This window comes from Abramis brama, assembly GCF_963993115.1.
Source record: "Abramis brama genome assembly, chromosome: 10".
Taxonomy (NCBI): domain Eukaryota; kingdom Metazoa; phylum Chordata; class Actinopteri; order Cypriniformes; family Leuciscidae; genus Abramis; species Abramis brama.
Window position 1 is genome coordinate 24,087,737 of NC_139972.1, and position 20,588 is coordinate 24,108,324.

General features: G+C 37.4%; 1 protein-coding gene across 2 annotated transcripts in view; it reads left to right on the top strand.

Annotated features, from left to right (window-relative positions):
• b3glcta (beta 3-glucosyltransferase a) overlaps positions 1 to 20,588 on the top strand; it is a 109,353-nt gene that overhangs the window by 23,412 nt on the left and 65,353 nt on the right. For both annotated transcript variants that reach the window (XM_084125757.1, XM_084125758.1), the window contains exon 4: positions 10,908 to 10,947. In XM_084125757.1, the coding sequence (XP_083981883.1) occupies positions 10,908 to 10,947 (40 nt within the window). The remainder of the gene's footprint in view (positions 1 to 10,907; positions 10,948 to 20,588) is intronic.

The window sequence follows — 20,588 nt, forward strand, 5'->3', positions numbered from 1 at the left end:
AAGCATTGGGAATGGTGAAGAAACAGCACTTTTCTGGGCTTACATGGTTCCTTCTCTTGCAGGAGGATGAGAAAGGGCCATCATGAGGGATTATCATTAGACTCGTCCCTCAGATCAGGGACAGGCTCCTCCAATGAGTTATGTGACAACAATTCCTTAAACTACAGGATATATATGGGACAGGATGGGAAGTTAAATCTTTCTCTGCCATTGGCCATTGAATAGTAATTGGTTCATTGACAGTTGTACCACTGGCGAAAGAGGCTCCCGGCAGCCCTGAGATGCCACAGTGTGTAGAGTTTATTATGTTCTCGTATGACCTTGTGAAGCAAGAAAAAAGATTTTCTGAGTCCCACATGTGTCTTGTGCTTTTTATTTGATATTCTTAGCAATGCCCACATGCAGCCATTCTCTTCTGGTGCATTGTTTTTGTCTCTGATATCCCCCGTGTTGGTGGGTTGAGCTTGTCCTTCATTCTCTTTCGGTTTTGTCTGTTGACTAATTTTCTTTATTTTGTGTTTAAAGAACAAACCTTCCTCTGGGTTCTTACTGGTAAAAAATAAATGGTAAATAAATACAGTGAGGAAAATAAGTATTTGAACACCCTGCTATTTTGCAAGTTCTCCCACTTGGAAATCATGGAGGGGTCTGAAATTGTCATCGTAGGTGCATGTCCACTGTGAGAGACATAATCTAAAAAAAAAAATCCAGAAATCACAATATATGATTTTTTAACTATTTCTTTGTATGATACAGCTGCAAATAAGTATTTGAACACCTGTCTATCAGCTAGAATTCTGACCCTCAAAGACCTGTTAGTCTGCCTTTAAAATGTCCACCTCCACTCCATTTATTATCCTAAATTAGATGCACCTGTTTGAGGTCGTTAGCTGCATAAAGACACCTGTCCACCCCATACAATCAGTAAGAATCCAACTACTAACATGGCCAAGACCAAAGAGCTGTCCAAAGACACTAGAGACAAAATTGTACACCTCCACAAGGCTGGAAAGGGCTACGGGGAAATTGCCAAGCAGCTTGGTGAAAAAAGGTCCACTGTTTGAGCAATCATTAGAAAATGGAAGAAGCTAAACATGACTGTCAATCTCCCTCGGACTGGGGCTCCATGCAAGATCTCACCTCGTGGGGTCTCAATGATCCTAAGAAAGGTGAGAAATCAGCCCAGAACTACACGGGAGGAGCTGGTCAATGACCTGAAAAGAGCTGGGACCACCGTTTCCAAGGTTACTGTTGGTAATACACTAAGACGTCATGGTTTGAAATCATGCATGGCACGGAAGGTTCCCCTGCTTAAACCAGCACATGTCGAGGCCCGTCTTAAGTTTGCCAATGACCATTTGGATGATCCAGAGGAGTCATGGGAGAAAGTCATGTGGTCAGATGAGACCAAAATAGAACTTTTTGGTCATAATTCCACTAAACGTGTTTGGAGGAAGAAGAATGATGAGTACCATCCCAAGAACACCATCCCTACTGTGAAGCATGGGGGTGGTAGCATCATGCTTTGGGGGTGTTTTTCTGCACATGGGACAGGGCGACTGCACTGTATTAAGGAGAGGATGACCGGGGCCATGTATTGCGAGATTTTGGGGAACAACCAACTTCCCTCAGTTAGAGCATTGAAGATGGGTCGAGGCTGGGTCTTCCAACATGACAATGACCCGAAGCACACAGCCAGGATAACCAAGGAGTGGCTCTGTAAGAAGCATATCAAGGTTCTGGCGTGGCCTAGCCAGTCTCCAGACCTAAACCCAATAGAGAATCTTTGGAGGGAGCTCAAACTCCGTGTTTCTCAGCGACAGAGAAGATCTGTGTGGAGGAGTGGGCCAAAATCCCTCCTGCAGTGTGTGCAAACCTGGTGAAAAACTACAGGAAACGTTTGACCTCTGTAATTGCAAACAAAGGCTACTGTACCAAATATTAACATTGATTTTCTCAGGTGTTCAAATACTTATTTGCAGCTGTATCATACAAATAAATAGTTAAAAAATCATACATTGTGATTTCTGGATTTTTTTTTTTTAGATTATGTCTCTCACAGTGGACATGCACCTACGATGACAATTTCAGACCCCTCCATGATTTCCAAGTGGGAGAACTTGCAAAATAGCAGGGTGTTCAAATACTTATTTTCCTCACTGTAGTATTATATACTAATATGTAGTTTTAATCATATTTTCAATTGGCTTTTATTTATTTTTATTTTCAGCTTTCATTTTAGTTTAGTTTTAGTACTTTTGTGCTTTTTTAATTTCTATTTTTTTTAAAACATTTAACTTTATATTCGCTTTAATTTAACTTTAAATTTCAGTTTTAGTAATTTTAGTAAATTAGTTACTTATACTTAACATCCCTAAGGCAGCATTTCTATATTATCTAATATTAATATTTTAAGTCAGCTTTATTTCAGTTTTAGTCATGTAAGGTCCATCCAATTGGCCCAGTGATGGTGTCCAATGGTGTGGTTGAAGGTTTCCTGCATGTTCTGTCTTTTTGGTGCAGAAAGTAATTAAATTCCATTTAAACTTGTATTAGCCTACTTCATTTTATCATGACCTCGAATTCAGGCTGGAATGCCAATTGATTATTTGTCATTTATATAATCATTTATGTAGACATTTGATTATTCTATTTAACTCTGTTTAACTCCTGCTTCATGCTTCAAAGCATGATATGCTAAAGACCGCCCTCACATTGATTACAAGGTAGTTTGTGATGTCAGAAGTGCCGTAAATTTCAAATTTCAGTCCTGTCATTTTTTTCACTGCAGTTTTAAGGAGAAAATACTCAGAAATGGTGTTTATTTATGAATTTGCACATGGTTTGTCTTAAAGCATATTTAAAACACCAAATAGACACAACATTAAAAACTAGACTTTTCACCACATGGGGTCTAGGCTGCCCATGCTCACAATTAATTAAATAGTAGTACCATAATCAGAGGTTATGGCTAGTACTATAAAGTATTTTTGTCTGCCAATACAAATAATATAATACAATACAAAACATCAAATGCTCAGAAATAAAGAGTAAAGGTGCATATCTGACATCTGAAAGATACATAATGCTGAGTGTACAGAAGACTCTGCATTACTGGATAATCTGGCTACAGAATCAGAGCCTTTTGCAACACTTAAATACCCAGACCAAGACAAAACATCCTCCAAATGGAGGCATGAATTAACAATTGAAATTTGCATTAATCAAGATCCCAGACCTGGGTCAGAGCATGTGAGTGGACTGGAATAATATTTCCTTTCTGAAGATTCCTCTCAGGGCCGCTCACTCAAACCAGAATAATCTTTGTGATATGCTGGTTCGAGAATATGTGAAATAAGCAATAGGTCTAAGGTTTTGGAGTTCAAATAATGAAGTTGTGAACCTTATACATACTTAGCCTAAATGCACAGTAAACATCAAAATTAAGAACGAAGGAGGAGAAGAAATTGAAAGGAAGTGTGAAGGAACTGAGTTTGCAAAGATTCATATATATATACATATATACATTGTACCAGTGACACTGAGACATTTCAAATGATATCGAACATGACTGTTACTTCAATTGAATTGACAGAACACTATATTTTTAATATAATTATTCTGAGTGAACTGAGTAAAGGGAAGAATGGGTATAGGAAAGAAAATGGGGGAGAAGGAACCAATGTTGAAGGAAGGACAAGAGGGAAAGAAGCTTTTCCACATCTTCACTCTGTTGTGTGTGGCGAAAGATGCCTGTATGTGTCCGCATTATCTGTATCTCAGGAGATCAAAGTATCTTTCAACCTTACAACACTGGGAATGAACAGCATTTTCAGATTATAATTAATTATAAAAGCCCTGATATACTTCAAGCGAAATTGAAGAATGACCTGATGTGACGTTATTTTGAACAAAATTAGGCCAAACAGCTTCCCAAACTTTCTGGAAAAGTTCTCTCTTGCTAGTTAACACCTTTGTACTACCACTGGTTCGTGGCGATTACGTAGTAGGTAAGTGTGCACTGAATCTCCTCCTCCCTTGATGTGGAAATCTTCTCTGGTTCATTTCTTCTGTTCAGTCTGTTGAGGTCGGACGTCCTCGAGTGAAAACATGAACACACTGGAGAGCCGCTTTATAGTAGAAAATGAAGTTGTAATTCTGATTAAATGAGACACTGGCACTGTTTTTCATGTTTAATACTGTAAAGCTGCTTGCTTTTAAGCAATCTATTGTATAAAGTGATATATAAATAAACGTCACATGATGTGCCTTTACAAGACTGCCGAAATGCAGAGCTTGTGCAAATGCTATGATCAGATTCTTATGCTTTATTTAAAAAAATGCTTGCTGTTCTCTGATTTTTGTTGTGTGTTTATTTTGTTATTGAGAGGAAAGCATGCAGCACATATTTATATATTCATCTAAACTCCGCTCTTAGCAGTGTGGGTGGCTTCGGGATGTTTGCTAACAGTAGGCCTGTATCGCTGCTATGTAACTTCTTTTTACCCCTAAGCGAAGAACAAAAAAGAACTTGCTGTGAGTATATCAGGGTCTTAACTGAAGCCTATCCCCAAAAGAAAACATCTCTAAATTTAAACTTGATTAATAATTAATTAAATGAATTAATAAACAATTATATTACACAATTAAAAGTCCCCATTTAGACATATGTGAGTGTAAAAAATAGAGAGCTAGTAGATGGTATAGTGGGAATGTGAATGTTATAATTTTCCAGCTCAGAAGTAGAATTTGGATAGAATAAATATATCTCATGCTTACAAAAACACACTCTCAGCAAACTGCTGTTTTGGGGTTGTAGAGATAGAAGTGGAAGACCAGGTAGTGTGTAATTTTAATGGGTTTTTTTTTTGCTGTTGACAATACAAGATCATGGTTGTGTAAACCACAAGTAGCATGCTAAAGCCACCTCCAACTGATTGTGTTATCCAGACGACAACAGTAGCAATGGCCCATTTTCTCCTGTTTAGTCCGCTTCAGAAAGTATGTGACGAGGAGAAACCCTTGAGCTTGATAAACCACAGAGCCTAATTAAGTCAGTGCCTTCTACCCACCCCTGGCACTGATCTAAATCAGTTCTGATGTGGTCCTTTCTGCCCATGCATAAATTTTCCTCTCACTGAAATCCGATCAAAAAATTTGACAAACCATGCAGACGTTTTTTCCTGGCATCCTGTTATCCACTTACTTCAAACAGATTTTTATTCGTCCCCTGTCGATTATATGATGAAACTGAGAAAGCATGCGTGTAAATCAGAACTTTCTGTGTGTGGAAATATTGGTGCTGTATGGCACAATATAAGGTGGCGTATCTCTATGGTGGGTGGCAGAAGATGTGTACAGTTTGACATGCCTCATGTTACACTTTCATTTTAAATGAATATGCAAAAATAGGAAATTGAAATGTTTTTTTTTTTTTTAGTGATGGATCTCTACGGGGGTTCAATTTAGACGCGTAACCTCTCATAAAGGCTTTTAGCATGCTGACAGTCAGTTAACCCTCTCCAAGAAGTTGCGTGACTAAATTCATACCCATTAAACCACCACCTCTACAGCCAGCAAAGGAGTGTTTTTTTTGTTTGGTTCTTTTTTGTAACAAATTCACCAGCCTCAGTAGTTCTGTCAGATTTCAAATGTGTGAGCAGAGTTTTTTATTATGCATGGTCTCTAGAAGTGTTGTTGTTGTGAGGACTAAGGTTATAATTAAAAGTTATAGTTAATAAAATGTTATTGTTATTATTTTGCCTATATTTGTTCAATATCTGTCAGTTAACCTATTTGAAGTCTGCACTTGGCATCCATTTATCCACAGAAGCACATCTGATGGTGTCTGCTGGACAAAAACCAGCCTAATTATACAGGGCTTTTTGTCCAAGTCATTCAGACAGCCCACTGACTAGTCGATTTTGAAGATATGTAATTTTGAATATCTTTTGTGCATTTTTTTCTGGCCAGAACCCACTTACTTAAAGAGGTCATGCATTTTTCTTTTCTTTTCTAATGTTCTCTGAGGGCCACTTATAATTTTATCAGGATTTGTACATCAAAAAACATCCTAATTTAGAAGTAATTATTTTCTATCCTGTTTTTTGACCCTCTATTTGAAACACACTTTTTTTGATGGGCATACCACATTCAATACTAATGCCCACTGCTATGATTGGGTAACTGTTTTACATTTTTAAATAATTTTCAATGGCCTGCCATTACATCTCGGAAACTTCCGATGTTGAAAAATATCTCGTTAGATTGTTGAAACATATGCCAACAATGTGAAACATTAATGTGTATTGTATATGTTTTGGTTAAGTCTTGGTTGTGACAAATAAAGTTTAAGTACTTGGAGTTACCATAGTTATAATTGACAAAGGATGACTTAGTGTTTTGTGTAAATGGAATTATGAATGAATGAATGTGCCATTGCTAGTCACCCTGTCATTCTTGTAGGCTATATTCATCAGGCTATTCATTCAGGATTACAGCAAATGGCTTGGATCAAAACAATAACAAAAGCAGCGTTCTCAACATGCTTTCTTCCGTATCCGGCAATCTCCCTCATTAACCCCATAAATGCCGAAGCAAAGGAAAGAACAGCCAATCACAACAGCATATCGCATCTATTCACCGTTTGACTGTGGCGCTACAGTATAAATACTCAAATATCAAACGATCTGTAACAGACTAAGCAATAGTGACACATGGTAAAAACAATGTTTACTCACACTTGTGTGTTGTGACATTGCTGTCGGATCCAATATAGTCGGAACTGCATCATCTTTAATTTTCAGTCTCTCCAAAAAGCCTGCGGCGAACTTTGAATCTGCAGTAAAAAGAAGCGAGCAAATGAACAGTCTTACTGACGCGATCTGACTGGAACTTCAGTTCATCCACGCTAGGGGTCATGGGACGCCCATTTTCCACAAGTTGATATGATTCTTTAGGGTCTTCATGTAAAGTTTGTAACATACAAACCAATTCCTCAATGGTTGTGTAAAACAACATCTTTTTTACCTCCTCAAAAACAGCTCTGTTCACAGCGACCCGTTTCGGTGCATGTCTCTTTAAATGAAAATGAGCAACTGCTCACCCCACCCACAGCCGCATTAATGCATGGGCTTACCTGGGCTGAAGCCCAGGGGCCTCCCAAGTTCAGGGGCCTCCCATGTTCAGGTTCATGATGAGCTGAAAAGGTCATATTGTTTTGTAACTTGTCAGGTTTTCTGTCAATCACTCTAATCGCACGTTACAGCACATGTCTGCTGATTGAGTGACTCACATGGCCCCATAAGCCCCATTCACACAGCCAGCGATTTTGTCGCTGTATGTCGCTAGTCTCTATACTGTGAAGTCGCTTGTGGGCGTTGGTAGTGCTGTCGCTCTAATGTTATTGGTAGACTGCTCATCTGGCCACATCTATACAAAACACCATCACAAGTGATACAACTATATTATTTTAATTTGACTAGGAATTAGGCTCAAAAGAAACAGTATGCTGTCGGGAGAGTGTTTTTATATTACCACACAGCAGTGTTCAGTGGATTAAATAATTTACTAGATTAACGATCGATCAATCTACAAATTAAACTCACTCATACTGTCATAAATTACTAAAACGTAATCCGAATTTGACAAATAATCAATTTTCTTGTCCCTAATAGTCAACATAATGCAGGGGAAACTGTGCATCATAATGCATCATAAAACTACAACACTCAAACTATAAATGTATGAATTAAACTCACTGAGACTGTCGACAGTTTCTTTTCCATGCATCATTTTATTATCCATGTTTGTGGTTAGTTACAGTCAAATCATATAAAACAGTGAAATCGCCCTCAAACTCTTCTGTCTTGCCTGCACTGCACTCCAGACGGTTGCGGGAGCTGAGCTCCACTGAAAGGCTTCTTTCCTATTGGTTGTCGCTCGTGAAAATCGTTTCTCATTTGCATAAAGTTGAAATTTCTCAACTGTGATGTAGATTACCTAGATATTACACTTTTTTTTTTTAAAATGAGACTCTATAAATCGAGGGGATGGGGGGCCTGCAAAACCTCTCAGCCCCGGGGCCTAACATTAGGTTAAGGCGACTCTGACCCCACCCCTCTCTTCCGTTGGGGGTGTGGACACGACACGTAAAGTGCTGCCTTGGCAGACAGTATACAAATGGCTGAGGGTGGAAATATACTAATATGGGACAGTCCGTCAGTGGTCGTGGGCGGAGCATGAGCAATATGACATCATATTGCTCAGAAAATCCAAACGGCTTGATTATTGAGAGTGTTTAGGCTTTTTGAGGATTAAAAAAAAAGGAGAGAAAGGATTTTTTTCATTGTATGGTGGTTGTGTCCACACACTGCAAAGACACATTTATATGCAAACACCATATAAAAGTGAATTTTGCATCCGATGACCTCTTTAATGTTAGGATCACAAGGAAGGCAATGCAAAGTCTGTGTTTTTTTCCGCAACTTGGCACTTCAAAACGTCTTGTAATCATCAGAGGCATCACTATGGTTTTATTGCAGGAGTATTCCTGTGTTTGCGTCTTTCTCGTATTTACTACTACATGACGTGTGTGAATCGGTGGGCAGGGCTAAAGAGGCAATGATTTAGAAGTAGGCGTTGATCTTCTGCAGAGGCAGTCTTTCGACGTACTATAATATAAATAAAGTAAAGCGATCTGAAACGAGTAATTTTTTGATCATGGTTTCAATAAAAGCTGGTTTTGGACTAACAAGGAAGTTTTGAGTTCTGAAAGGATATTTTTACAGTACAATGACCTCTTATATGTCAAAAGATGAAGGAAATTTTGATTTCTCAATTAAAAAAATGACTGACTGACATTTAAAACTCCAGTTTATTTAGTTTGTATTTCTTAATTAGGATCAGGTTTAACAGTATAAACACTATTATATAACTTATTATATAACTATAAATAAATATAATAGTATTATAAATATTATATTATTATATAACTTTAAATAATTTTGTACAAAAAAAGTATACAAATAAAAAACATTTGTATGTATGTATTTATTATTTTGGCAGCTTTGGAATTCCATATCACCAGACCTCTAACCACAGCACTTCTTTTAGTTGCACACTTCCATTGTGTATTGGTTTCAGGGTCAATTATACAACTGGAGGTGGCTCTTCCGTCTCAACAAGTCCCTGTCTTTGAGTTTCCTTGTCCTTTGGGGTTTCAGAATCAATGTTTTTCTCCTCTTCGGGTTGCCGTGGATTGAATCTCTAACCGTGCCATGATTCACTACGTCACCTTGATGATTCAGCCTCTCTCTCTCACTGTAATGATGTGCCACTCTCTGCCCCCGGTGTAAAGATATATGACTTGTTTCTCGAAGGGCTGCTTGGAGCTCAGGACTAGAGTAATTGTTAGCAGAGTGGTAGCAATAAATCAAAAGCCATCTCCTTTTTTCCTCGTTATCCTCTAATATACCACAATACGAGTAGGGAGAGCATTGAATATTGCTCGAATTTGCTCCCTTCTCTCTTCATGTCCCTGAGGACGTTAGATTTGGTTTGAGTGGGGAAGGCTTGTTCAAAGTTCGCAACAGGAACTGTGATCGATTCACTCTTTCCTCCACAGTCGACTGGTAGCACTGACAGCTCTGGTGGCAGAATGAGCTTCCTGATACTCTAATTGAGCTGAGCACTCAGGGTTAGAACAGCATCAGCTCCAGGCACCGAAACCACACAATTTGCAGTGAACTAATGACATGGTGAATCATGATTTATTAGTTCAAATAACCCTAAGGATCCTATCCACATTTTGATATTCTTTTAGAAATTTAATTGAACAACTAATTTATGCATACAGGAAGACTAATTCTGGCTTCATGTCAGAATGATTATGTTTAGGAGATTTGCATGAACGAAACCACAATGTCATAATTACCATTAGGGAAACTTGAGATGTTCTTTTATTTGTGGTTGATGGTAATTTGTTTTACATAATCAGAATTATAAACAGAATATAACATGAAATAAACAGAAATAACAGAAGAAATATAATAAATGGCAAAAGTGTAGGGCAGGCAGGGGTGCCTAATCCTGCTCCTGCCGATCGACTGTCCTACACAGTTCATCTCCAACCCTAATCAAACATCTTTAATTTTCAAGTGTTCCTGAAGACCTTTTATTGGTTGCTTCAGGTGTGTTTGATTAGGTTTGGAGATGAACTGTGCAGGACAGTCGATCGGCAGGAGCAGGATTAGGTACCCCTGGTGTAGGGTCATTCCATGTCAAATCAGCCAAATTTCGGAAACTTTCCCGGCTCAAATTTTTTATTTTGTTAATGTTTATCTGAAGAAAGACAAACATAAATGATGATGTAAATGCAATGTAATTTTAAATGTTATTCAAATATCATGAATTCATTTTGAAATTATACATTTCATTATAATATTAATAAATTAAAAGATTTCTGTTTATATTTTTGTTTTAAATTCTATTTCAAGTCCCTGATTTTCAATGTAATGTCAGACTTTTTGACCCCACCTACAAAAATATTCAAATGCAAACAAATAAATAAACTATTAAATTTAGATGCCCATTAAACCCTAGATGCCCATTGCATTGTAATTTAGATATCTGATCTTGTCAGTAAGAACTTCCCAGGAGGACTTGATGACATTACATTTAGAATAACCATTAGCTTGCAGTTTATTTAGACTTGGGAAAGGTTCTGTCTCATACATCTCTCTCCCTTAGTGTTTAGGTTGTACTTATTTGCATGTTTTAATAGTGCTGAATTTTCTTGTCAAAACGAATGATGTTAAGAGTGCCTCCAGGTTGGACTTTGATTTACTTGCTGGTTAATTTGTAAACACTGCCTCTAATGTTGTCTTTCTCTCAATTTCTCTTCTCAGATCCATGACGCTGACAAACCTCTCGCTGAGAGTCAGCTCGGTGAGTATCCAAGCAGCTTCTGTTTCCTTTCACATCCTGCAAAAGTCAGCCAGAGTGTGAGGAGCTTTCAAAAGACACCAAAATCCTATGGAAATAATTCCTGTCAGAGACTTCAAGTTGTATTTTAGTACCTTTTCAGTTTGGTCTTATCACATTTCATATTGTGTTTCTTCAGACCAACTGTAAATATCACTGATGCCTCATCTAAACAGAAAATGGTAAGGTTTATTTTAGATGGCTTTAGTTGATGTGGCTCTCCGTGCAGCAGGATTGGATTTTAGGGCACGGCTAATTGATTTGGGTCATCGTTTGCAGTGTGCTGTATGTGTGTTTGATATTTCAGTGTAGCGAGGCAAATGAGAGTAATCTGGCATGGCGTGGTGGAACGATCAGATCGTAGGGGTTTATTACAATACCCGTAATTTAGGTCCTCTTGAAATTGCCACAGTAAAACATTCGAACAGAAGGTGCGAAAAGTTTTGGATGATAAGAACTGGATGAATTTGACCTCTTAATTCCAGCAACCATTACAGCTAAATTGATACTGGTGTTTTGCTTTTCTTTTGTCTTTAAAAGGCCTATGCTAGAGCAATCAGCATACAAATGACTCTAAAGGTGCAAAGGTCAATTATGATTGGCTGTCGCCGCTTAACAAAGGAAATCTCAGTGGATGAGGCAGAGGAAGAGAGAAATGACAAGGGCATGTTAAAAGATGAAAGTAGATCAACAGTTTGAGCATAGACTGGGGGTTCAATTATGTACAGGCATGAAATTAGCCTTTATAAAAAGGAGAATAGAGTTAAACATGGTCTTTTTGAAATTTTTCTTTGTCTGACTCAAAAGTAGGCAAGTACGGCAATTAATCAACTTCATGAAGTGGATGTGGAGTCTGTCGAAATGTAATGACTTTCATACATCAAACAGTTGAAGGAAGCCTGAAGTGCAAAAATTTCACAGAACTCTCACTTTCAAAAAAGTCCTTCATATGCTTCAGCCTATAGTATGATTACGAATATTCTCAGAGCCTCTTTTTGCACCAAGCGTGTGACGCAGAACAATAACCTTTATGGTTTTGAAGTTCTCTTCCATAGTCTCCCAGAAGTGTTTGGATGCCTGAAGCGCTTTATGCGTATATGTCAGAGAGGCATTCTTTTGAGCTTTGTTTTCTCTTGTAATGCACTCTACAGATAGCGAAAAGTCAAGCACACTAGCATAATCTCTAAATTATTTCTGGATATTGTCTGTGCAGCTAAAAATACTGTACTTCAGACCAAAGTCTACATCATATGGGAATGTTGAGAAGTTAGAAGTAGTTTGAAATCCATCATTCCTCCCAGAATAAGCTCAAATGGAATATTTGAGTGTGTTTAATCTTAAATATTGTTTTTTAGAATGGTTTGAAGGCCTGTATGAATTTGATTGCAATTGAAGCAAACCGAGGATGCTTCCCTTATCCACCACTCCAGAACTGTAGTACCCGATGCCTCTTCATCCCTGTGCATAACAGTCACTTAACACAGTCACGGTTGCCATGGTGTTGACTTGACATCGGCCCTGTCTTATCTTTTAGAAAGTCAGGAGCCTTTTTTTTAATGTAATGAAGCATTAAGAAGAGTTGGATGGAGTGGTTAGAAAAAAAGGGATGATTTGAACATTCGAAAAGGGATAAAAGGATTTTTTTTTTTTCTGTTTAGCAACGCGTCAAACTGTAAAATTGAAACGTGAGGTTCTGAGGTGTCCTTAAGGATGTTTTATACAACTCTCTGATTGAATTTAAACTGGTTCAAACTTAAACGTGCCATTTGTAAATCATCTCAAAACTCTCAGTTGGTGCATTAAGAAGATATCAGAGTCTTTCAAGAGCCTCAGGAAGGGCGAGATAACAGTTCCTCTGAGTTTCATTTTCAAATTGGAGATTTTTCAAGGGTTTTTAAATGAGGCTTTAATGACTACAGCTTCTGAGTGCGAGAAAGAAAAAGGATATAAATCGAAATGACACCAATTGGTGTTTTATTAATAATAGCACAATAACTGATATTTCTAGCAAATTTTAAAGGACTAGCTGCTCGTTTACATACATTGAAAATGGACAGAGATTCACACTGTTGCTCCAAATTAAATAGCAATTAAATAGTTTTCTCTCCTGTATTGCCTCGTCTTTTAACATTTAAAACCGACACAGCTTGGGCATTTTGCCTAACATCTCCTTGGATCGACAACATGCTTCAACAGGGTGAGTAAATGTTGACAGAATTTTTTTTTTATCCTTTTAATAAAAAAGTATGGGTTGAAAAACTCTAAGTGCATCTCAAGTCTAAAATTAAATGCCTAGAAGATTTTCAAAGGCTTGTTTTACTTAAAAAAGGAACCTTGCCTCAGTATCAGTGACTCTTTTTTATTATATTCTTTTATCAGATACTCTCTTCATCGTGGTTACTCTCTGGACCATCTCCTAAAGGATCATTCACATGAAAAATAGCTTATGTAGATACAAGCCAAACTGTAATGCTTAATTAACCCAGCTTTACTTCTTCTTTATCCAGCACTGATGACACTTAGGTTTCATAACACAACACCTTGGATGTGCTGCTGTGTTTGTGTTGGCGTCTCTGATTTCTAATGTGATTACATCTATAAATATGATTAAGACCTTGGTCATTGTTCATAGTCATACTGCTGCGATGTCAGGTTTTATTACTTGGGCATGTGCCAAGTTATTAGGAGTCTTTGCAATTTCTGCATTGGTTATGATTAAGATTATTCTGCCAGAAGGCATGCAGAGCATGGCTCAAACTCTGTAGTTTAGTTTAATGATAGGCTTTTTTGTCGCATGAATCTATCTATCTATCTATCTATCTATCTATCTATCTATCTATCTATCTATCTATCTATCTATCTATCTATCTATCTATCTATCTATCTATCTATCTATCTATCTATCTATCTATCATCTCAACTATACCTCTTCCCAACTATCTGAATTATTCCTCTGCATCTATCACTACTAACTACTTAACTAACTCTCTGACAGTTGAGTACCACAGATTTGATCATTCCTGTGACATGAGACATAAAAATAAGTTTTCTTCCTCCTCATCCTACATTTTTTCCCTACATCTCTCTGAACTCAAGTAACCCGCATTCTTTTCTGGGATCTGCTTGGAAAATCTCACGGTGTTGCTTCTTCTGAACAGTTTGTCTCCTAGAAATGCGAAAACTCAGATGCTTTCTGATTAATTAAAGCGCAACTCTGCTTTTTAAAAAGTGGCTGAGATCATGTTTACTCAATCCACATCCTTGGAGCGGCGCTCAGTTTAAGACCTGATAATGAGGCTCACGGATTTGGAATCTTTTAAAGTGGAGCTGCCTCCAGGCCTTGAATTATTGATGCAAAGTAGGAGGTTTAAAACTGCCTTCAACGCTCATTAGTTTCCGGGTGAGATGCACACAGGGACTGCAGCTTTATAATGAGCATGATTAAACCAGCTCGAGCTCCCTTACCTAAGTTCAGGTGTTGGAGTCCAGGAGGTTTTGTGATGTCCAACCCTTGCTGAGAATCCTAATGAGTGTTATTCTTTTTTCTGTTCTGCCAAAAAGTGTCTACCTCTCTCTGCTTCCTTCCCTACAACTAACACTCTTCTCTCTTTTTTTAAATAGTTATTTACGTCATTGACCTTTCCATCGGTGAGTTAAAACTATGCGTGTTATATTGACCATTTGTGCTGAGTATTTAAACAGAAATTCACAGGTATAAAATGGTGGATGATTATACCATTAATGCAAATATTAATATTATATAATATTCTTAAAATATATTAGACATATTGGTTGAATTTACTAGGCAGTTAGTAGGGTCGACTAGTTAACAGTTTCTAGATTTTTTTCTTAATAAATTTAGCATCAAATCTTTAATAGGCATGTTGTTTGTTAAACAGTTTGCACGTTAAAACCATTTTGTGTGTAAGTTAATTCCTTTCAAAGTACTGCCACTTCAGCCATATACACTATTGTTAAAAATTCTGTAAGATTCTGTAAGAAAATGCATTAAATTGATCTAAAGTGACAATTTCTTTAGAATTTTAGACTTTTACATTGTTGCAAAAAAATATATTTCAAGTATTCATAAAGCCATCTATTCATCAAAGAATTTAAGTATTTAGCAGAAGTGTTGTCAACATTGATAATAATAATACATGTTAATTGAGCACCAAATCAGCATATTAGAATGATTTTGTATGTGTACATATATGGATGTCTTTAGCCATTGCATTGCGCCTCACCTCAAATGAAGGTGTGTCAGGTTAATAATCTCAAGAATCCTGTATTTTGTACTTGAGAACATGTCTTATGTAAATACATCTGATTAAGTCAGGTGTACCCAAAGTCAGCCTAATTATACAGTGTTAATTAGTCATTAGTCGTTTTTTCAAAAAAAAGATGTAGATGCACATCCCTAAGTCATATTCTCCATGGAAAAGCGTTTCATCTTAAACCTAAGATGGTTGTATTTTTTGTTTTTGCATTAATGTCCTATTGAATTAAATCTAAAGGGCTATTTTTGCTCCAGCTGATTTAGCCAGGCTTTTCTTTGCTCCCTCTTTCATTCCACCTCTCCCGTCTTATCTTGTTTTTCCATCTTTTTCTTCCCTATCATCCTTTGATCCCTTTCATTCACTCCCTTCTCTCTTTCCTTTCCTTGCTTTCTCTCTTCTTTGAACGACGTGTTACCCCGGTGAGTCGAAAGGGATTGGGTAGCTTTGCATACAAACTTGGATCACTCCAAATCGTTACATCTACAGCAGCACAATGATCTGAGTCACTGGAGCACAGCCAGTTCTACATTGAAACAATCAGCTCTGGGCCAGGATGCACAATGCCACCGCTCATGGAAATGAGCCATCGACAGTCTTTCTTGTCTCCCATCACCTGCCACTGAGCGTGCAAAATCCACTCTTGACATTTTCATTGTTTCTCCGTACGGCTTAATGGCCCCTCTTGTGTGGCTCCGTCATTTAGAAAGATGTCTGTTATTGTTAAAGCAACATTCAAATCAGGAGTAGGCGAAAAAATGGTGCCATTATTCTTCACATTTTAGAACTTCACATTCTTCACACTTTTAGCTTTCCATCTGGTACTCATTGTGATGCATGATTGACTTGATTGACGGAACAAACTCTCTCTCCAGTTATTTGGGGGGCTCATATAGGGGCTATATCCCCCCCCCCAGTTATTCCAATTATCATTGTTGGTAGACTGCTGCTTATTTGTACATTTGCCAAGTCTCACAGGGATAGTTCACCCAAAAAAGAACATTTTGTCATTTCTCACCCTTCATGTTGTTCCAAATCTGCATGACTTTCTTTCCTCAGAGGAGGAAATGAAATTATGAAAACTGGTTGCTGGTTGCTCTTTTCCATTCAATTACAATACAGTTACTGAAGCTTTCAAGCTTAAAAAAAAAAATCAAAAGCAACCTCAATGTATCAAATTTAATAAATGAGACGAATGCACTATTTAATGCACGTTTTAATTTTACTAACCAGTTTTATTTACTGCAGCCAAAATGTAATCGATTCAGTGAGTTGAACAAGACTGAATCAACTGAATTATTTGTTCGAGTCAGATCTTTTCAATAAATCATTCACAAATCGAACATGTCTACTTCAAAGAGAACTAGGGCTGGCAAGATTTTAAATGAGTAAGAAAGACTATAAAAAATACTTTATAATATAGATTTTTGTGTTCTTTTATTATCCTTTATTGAAGCATAAAAACTTCAGTACCAATTCATTGTAAATCGTTTAAAAGAATGACAAGCATAATTTCAGAATTTCTGCTGTTTTTCCACGAAAGAAAGTAAGTCTTACAGGTTTGGAACATCATGATTTTGAGTCAAAACTGACATCATTTTCTTTTTGGGGGGAACTGTTCGTTTAAGGGTGATGGATTGAGTTCTCTGCAGCTGTTTTGCTGACATTCAGAGATTTGACAATCCTCCAGCGGGGGCACGAGGTGACTGTCCTTTACGCTCCCCCCGGCCACCTCAGGCAATGCAAACTGTCAGCAAGGGTTTGTGCCAGGTGGATGGACTGTACCACCACACGGACAGCACATTCGTTTCTCTGCATTCAATCAGGCATGTGCACAGACTCTTTCTATGTCTTTAACTAAATCTGTCTCTGTAACCTTCCGAGTTGAGACTCATTAGGTCTGCATGACTCCAGTTAATGGAAAAGGCTTGTCTCTGGACTTTTTGAGTGAAGTCCAAAAATGGAGCAATAAACCTGGAATGGTAGATACTGTTGGTTGGTTAATCATTGCATTTTGTGCTCCCTACTGTTGTGCCCTCAAACATCACCTCTAATTACTGTACTTCAGTGCCAATGTTCTCTAGTAGATGCTATGATGGAACTTGTGAGCACCCTAATCGCTGGAAAACTTTTCTTCTTTTTTTAAATTTATTTATTTTTTAGCCTTTTTCACACTTCAGCAACTGCCATATGAATTCACTGCTCAGTCTAACATAATTTTTCTCTTCGATTTAAGGCGGTATGAGTGCACAATAAAGACTTTTAGCTTTTTTAGCTGATCCAAGCACAGCACACAGTGAAATTCTTGATTGCCTGTTGGTTGGTTGTGCAGAATATTTTTAAATCTCCCCAACCCCTTTGTCTACAAATATTATGCCACCAACTGTTCAACTGTCTTCTGGAAAATGGCTTATTTTTATGTAGCCTACTTGCATTCTGGGTCTTTCTCTTTAGAGGTAAAATTGCCATTTGGATTCAATTAAATAGTCTGCATTGAGATCTATTCCTCAGTAATCAGTCTGTTTTGTCAATATTCTGTTTTCAATCTTACATTTTATTCACCTCAGGCTTGTACCTGATTCACCAGCCTCTGGGTATAAATGTGCTATTTTCTCTTTAACTTTGTAGTGCTCTCTTACTTCCTTCTCCCTTTTCTGTCACCTCTCTTTCCCTCTTTCTATAAGCAAACAACATCATGTCTGACTTTGTTCTGGGTTGCTGTAGAACTAATTTGAGTTTCTGCTGTCATGTAGTTCCATCTTGTTGTGTTGCCGTGGGACAGAATCTGATTGGTTTGGGTTCCTGGGTAGATGCAATACCATCTGAGGTTCATTTTTAGTGGGTTTCCTCAGTGTGACTATAATGATACACTTGCGTTCATCAGATGCCTCTTCCTAGTCTTAATATCTGCTGTGGTTGCCAGAGCCTCTCTGTAAAATATGATGACAATGTTTCTGGACGTGTTGTGCCTATATTTTTTTTAAAGTTCATAACCATATATCGACAGTAAATTGGTAAATCATATATACAAACCCACTTAAAGTACTTGCATTCAATGTTGTTTTAGTATTATTTATATACTGTTATGGTATTTATTCAGATTTTGAATTGGATTTTATTTGTATATTTTCAGTTTTTAATTTAATTTTAGTTTAAGTACTTTTAATCATTATTTTTATCATTATTTTATTTAGCTATTTAGCTTTATTATTTCTATTTAGCTTTTATTATTTCTATTTAGCTTTATTTCTATTTAAGCTATTTAGCTTTAGCTTTATTTTTATTTTCATTTTAGTTTTTGTAATATTAGTAGGCTACACAGCTTAAACTTTTTTCAACTTTTGTTTCATTTAGTTGCCAAGGCAAAACATTTTTAAGTTTCATTTTTCAAGTTTAAGTTTTTCATCTAATATTTATTCAAAATATTGATGTTTATATTAAATATTTATATTTTAGAAGGAGGGATGTTTTCATTTACTGCATGAGAAATCAGTTAAATTTTAAATACATATATTTGTTTTTTAAATCAAATATAATTAAATATGACATGGCACGCAGGGAGTTATGGGAATGTCCTAGAAGTGTGTTGTCTTGTTTTAGGGGCCGTTCACATGTCACGTCTTTTGTGTGCTCATTCTAATAAGCTCATAATAAGTTAATTATTTTAAATGTAGACGCATGACAAGTACGCTCATATAGAGAGCAACACCATTGCGCCGCTCGTGTTGTGAAGCGCTCGCTTTTCCCAGGTGCGTTTACACTGCAGCGAGATTAAAAAATCTCACCTTTTTAGGTGAGGTCATGTGACGAGAACCAGCTTCACCCTTTTTGTAATAACATTGAAAGCTCAGCCAAAATGGACGAACAGCTAGTGATACCTGTACAGGGTGTTTTTTTTTGTTTTGTTTTTCTCATCTCCATAATAAATATATCTAGTAGCAGAGCTCATGCATAGGCTGGAAATACATTTATCCATTGCTGAAACTTCTTCATCTTTATGGAGAACGCTGCTCATGATTGCTTGGCAATGGCAGACACCACGGGAGAGCAAGCTCCAATGCGCTTTTTGAAAGAAGAAGAAAGCGGCGCGGCGTTTTCCACGAGTTTTTAGGCCTGACAAGTGAGCTAATTCCATTTTTTTTTTTTTTTTTTTACATTTGTGTTATTCATGTTTTTCTTCCAAAAGCAGCATGCAGCAACATTGCAACTTATTAGGTACTAGTATTTCTGCAAATTAAGACCCCTGGAGAGTGGCCAAACCCTGGAGGGCGTGATGGGGGGAAAAAAAACAAGCAGAGGTCTTAGCTTTGAAGGTGATACTTTATATGGGGAAAACAATTCACAACAATTCAGTGACTGAAGCTCAATTCTCCAGCGTCTCATTCAATAAATCTCCCTTATCCAGAAGATTCAGTTCCTTTATCTTTCGAGTCACCCCTCCAGTAGAATACAGGATGAGCAGAGAGAGAAGTGAGAGAGGACAGAAGAAACCTGACGAAGGATCACATGCTTCTAAGCCCTGTAATCAAGTGATACCTCACTAAATAAATCATAGACCTAACTCAAGCCATCAGCCACCTCTGTCTCCTCTCCATGTCAGAGTTTGATTGGCCTTCTCATCCAAAAGTAGTCTACACTGACAGTTTGAAGAACCGTTCTCTGCATTTTTACAATTCAGTGGTGGTCTGCAGTGAAGATATTGCTGTTTTAAAGCCTTGTGTAATAATTCAATACATTTCTTAATTGCTTACTTAGCTCCATCACGCAGAGTCCTCGTCCGCGAATTTGGCGCGTGCAAAAGTGATGGTGACCAAGCTTAGAGAGAAACGAGGCTGATGTAAGGTCAAAAAGAGAGACAAAATGTCAAGGCTTTTCCTTTTTCCATCCCTCTGCTGTTCCGTTGTTTAATGATTAATCGAACGCTATTAGTGGAGGCCACACCATTTAAATTCAGGTTTAATTAGTTTCTTTTTTTACACACTGCTCTGTGCTTTCATTCTGACATCACACAGGCATAGAGACACAATGAAAGATTGGCAAGCACCTTATCATTGATGCTTGCCGGGACCGGATAACTGTTATTACTGTGGCACCCCACAATGCCAGAAAAGAAAGACACTAAGGCTTTTAATACACCTGCACAATGCCTGTCAGACATACCCTTAACAGACGCAATCACTCTGTTACGAAACCTTGTTAGCTGCCTACAGTACATGTTTGACTCTAGATTCGTTATTTTACCCGTCGATCAGATATAATAATATATTATTTACAAATATCATGTACATTGGATTTTTTTTTATGCATTTCAATAACTTCTAACCCTTACAA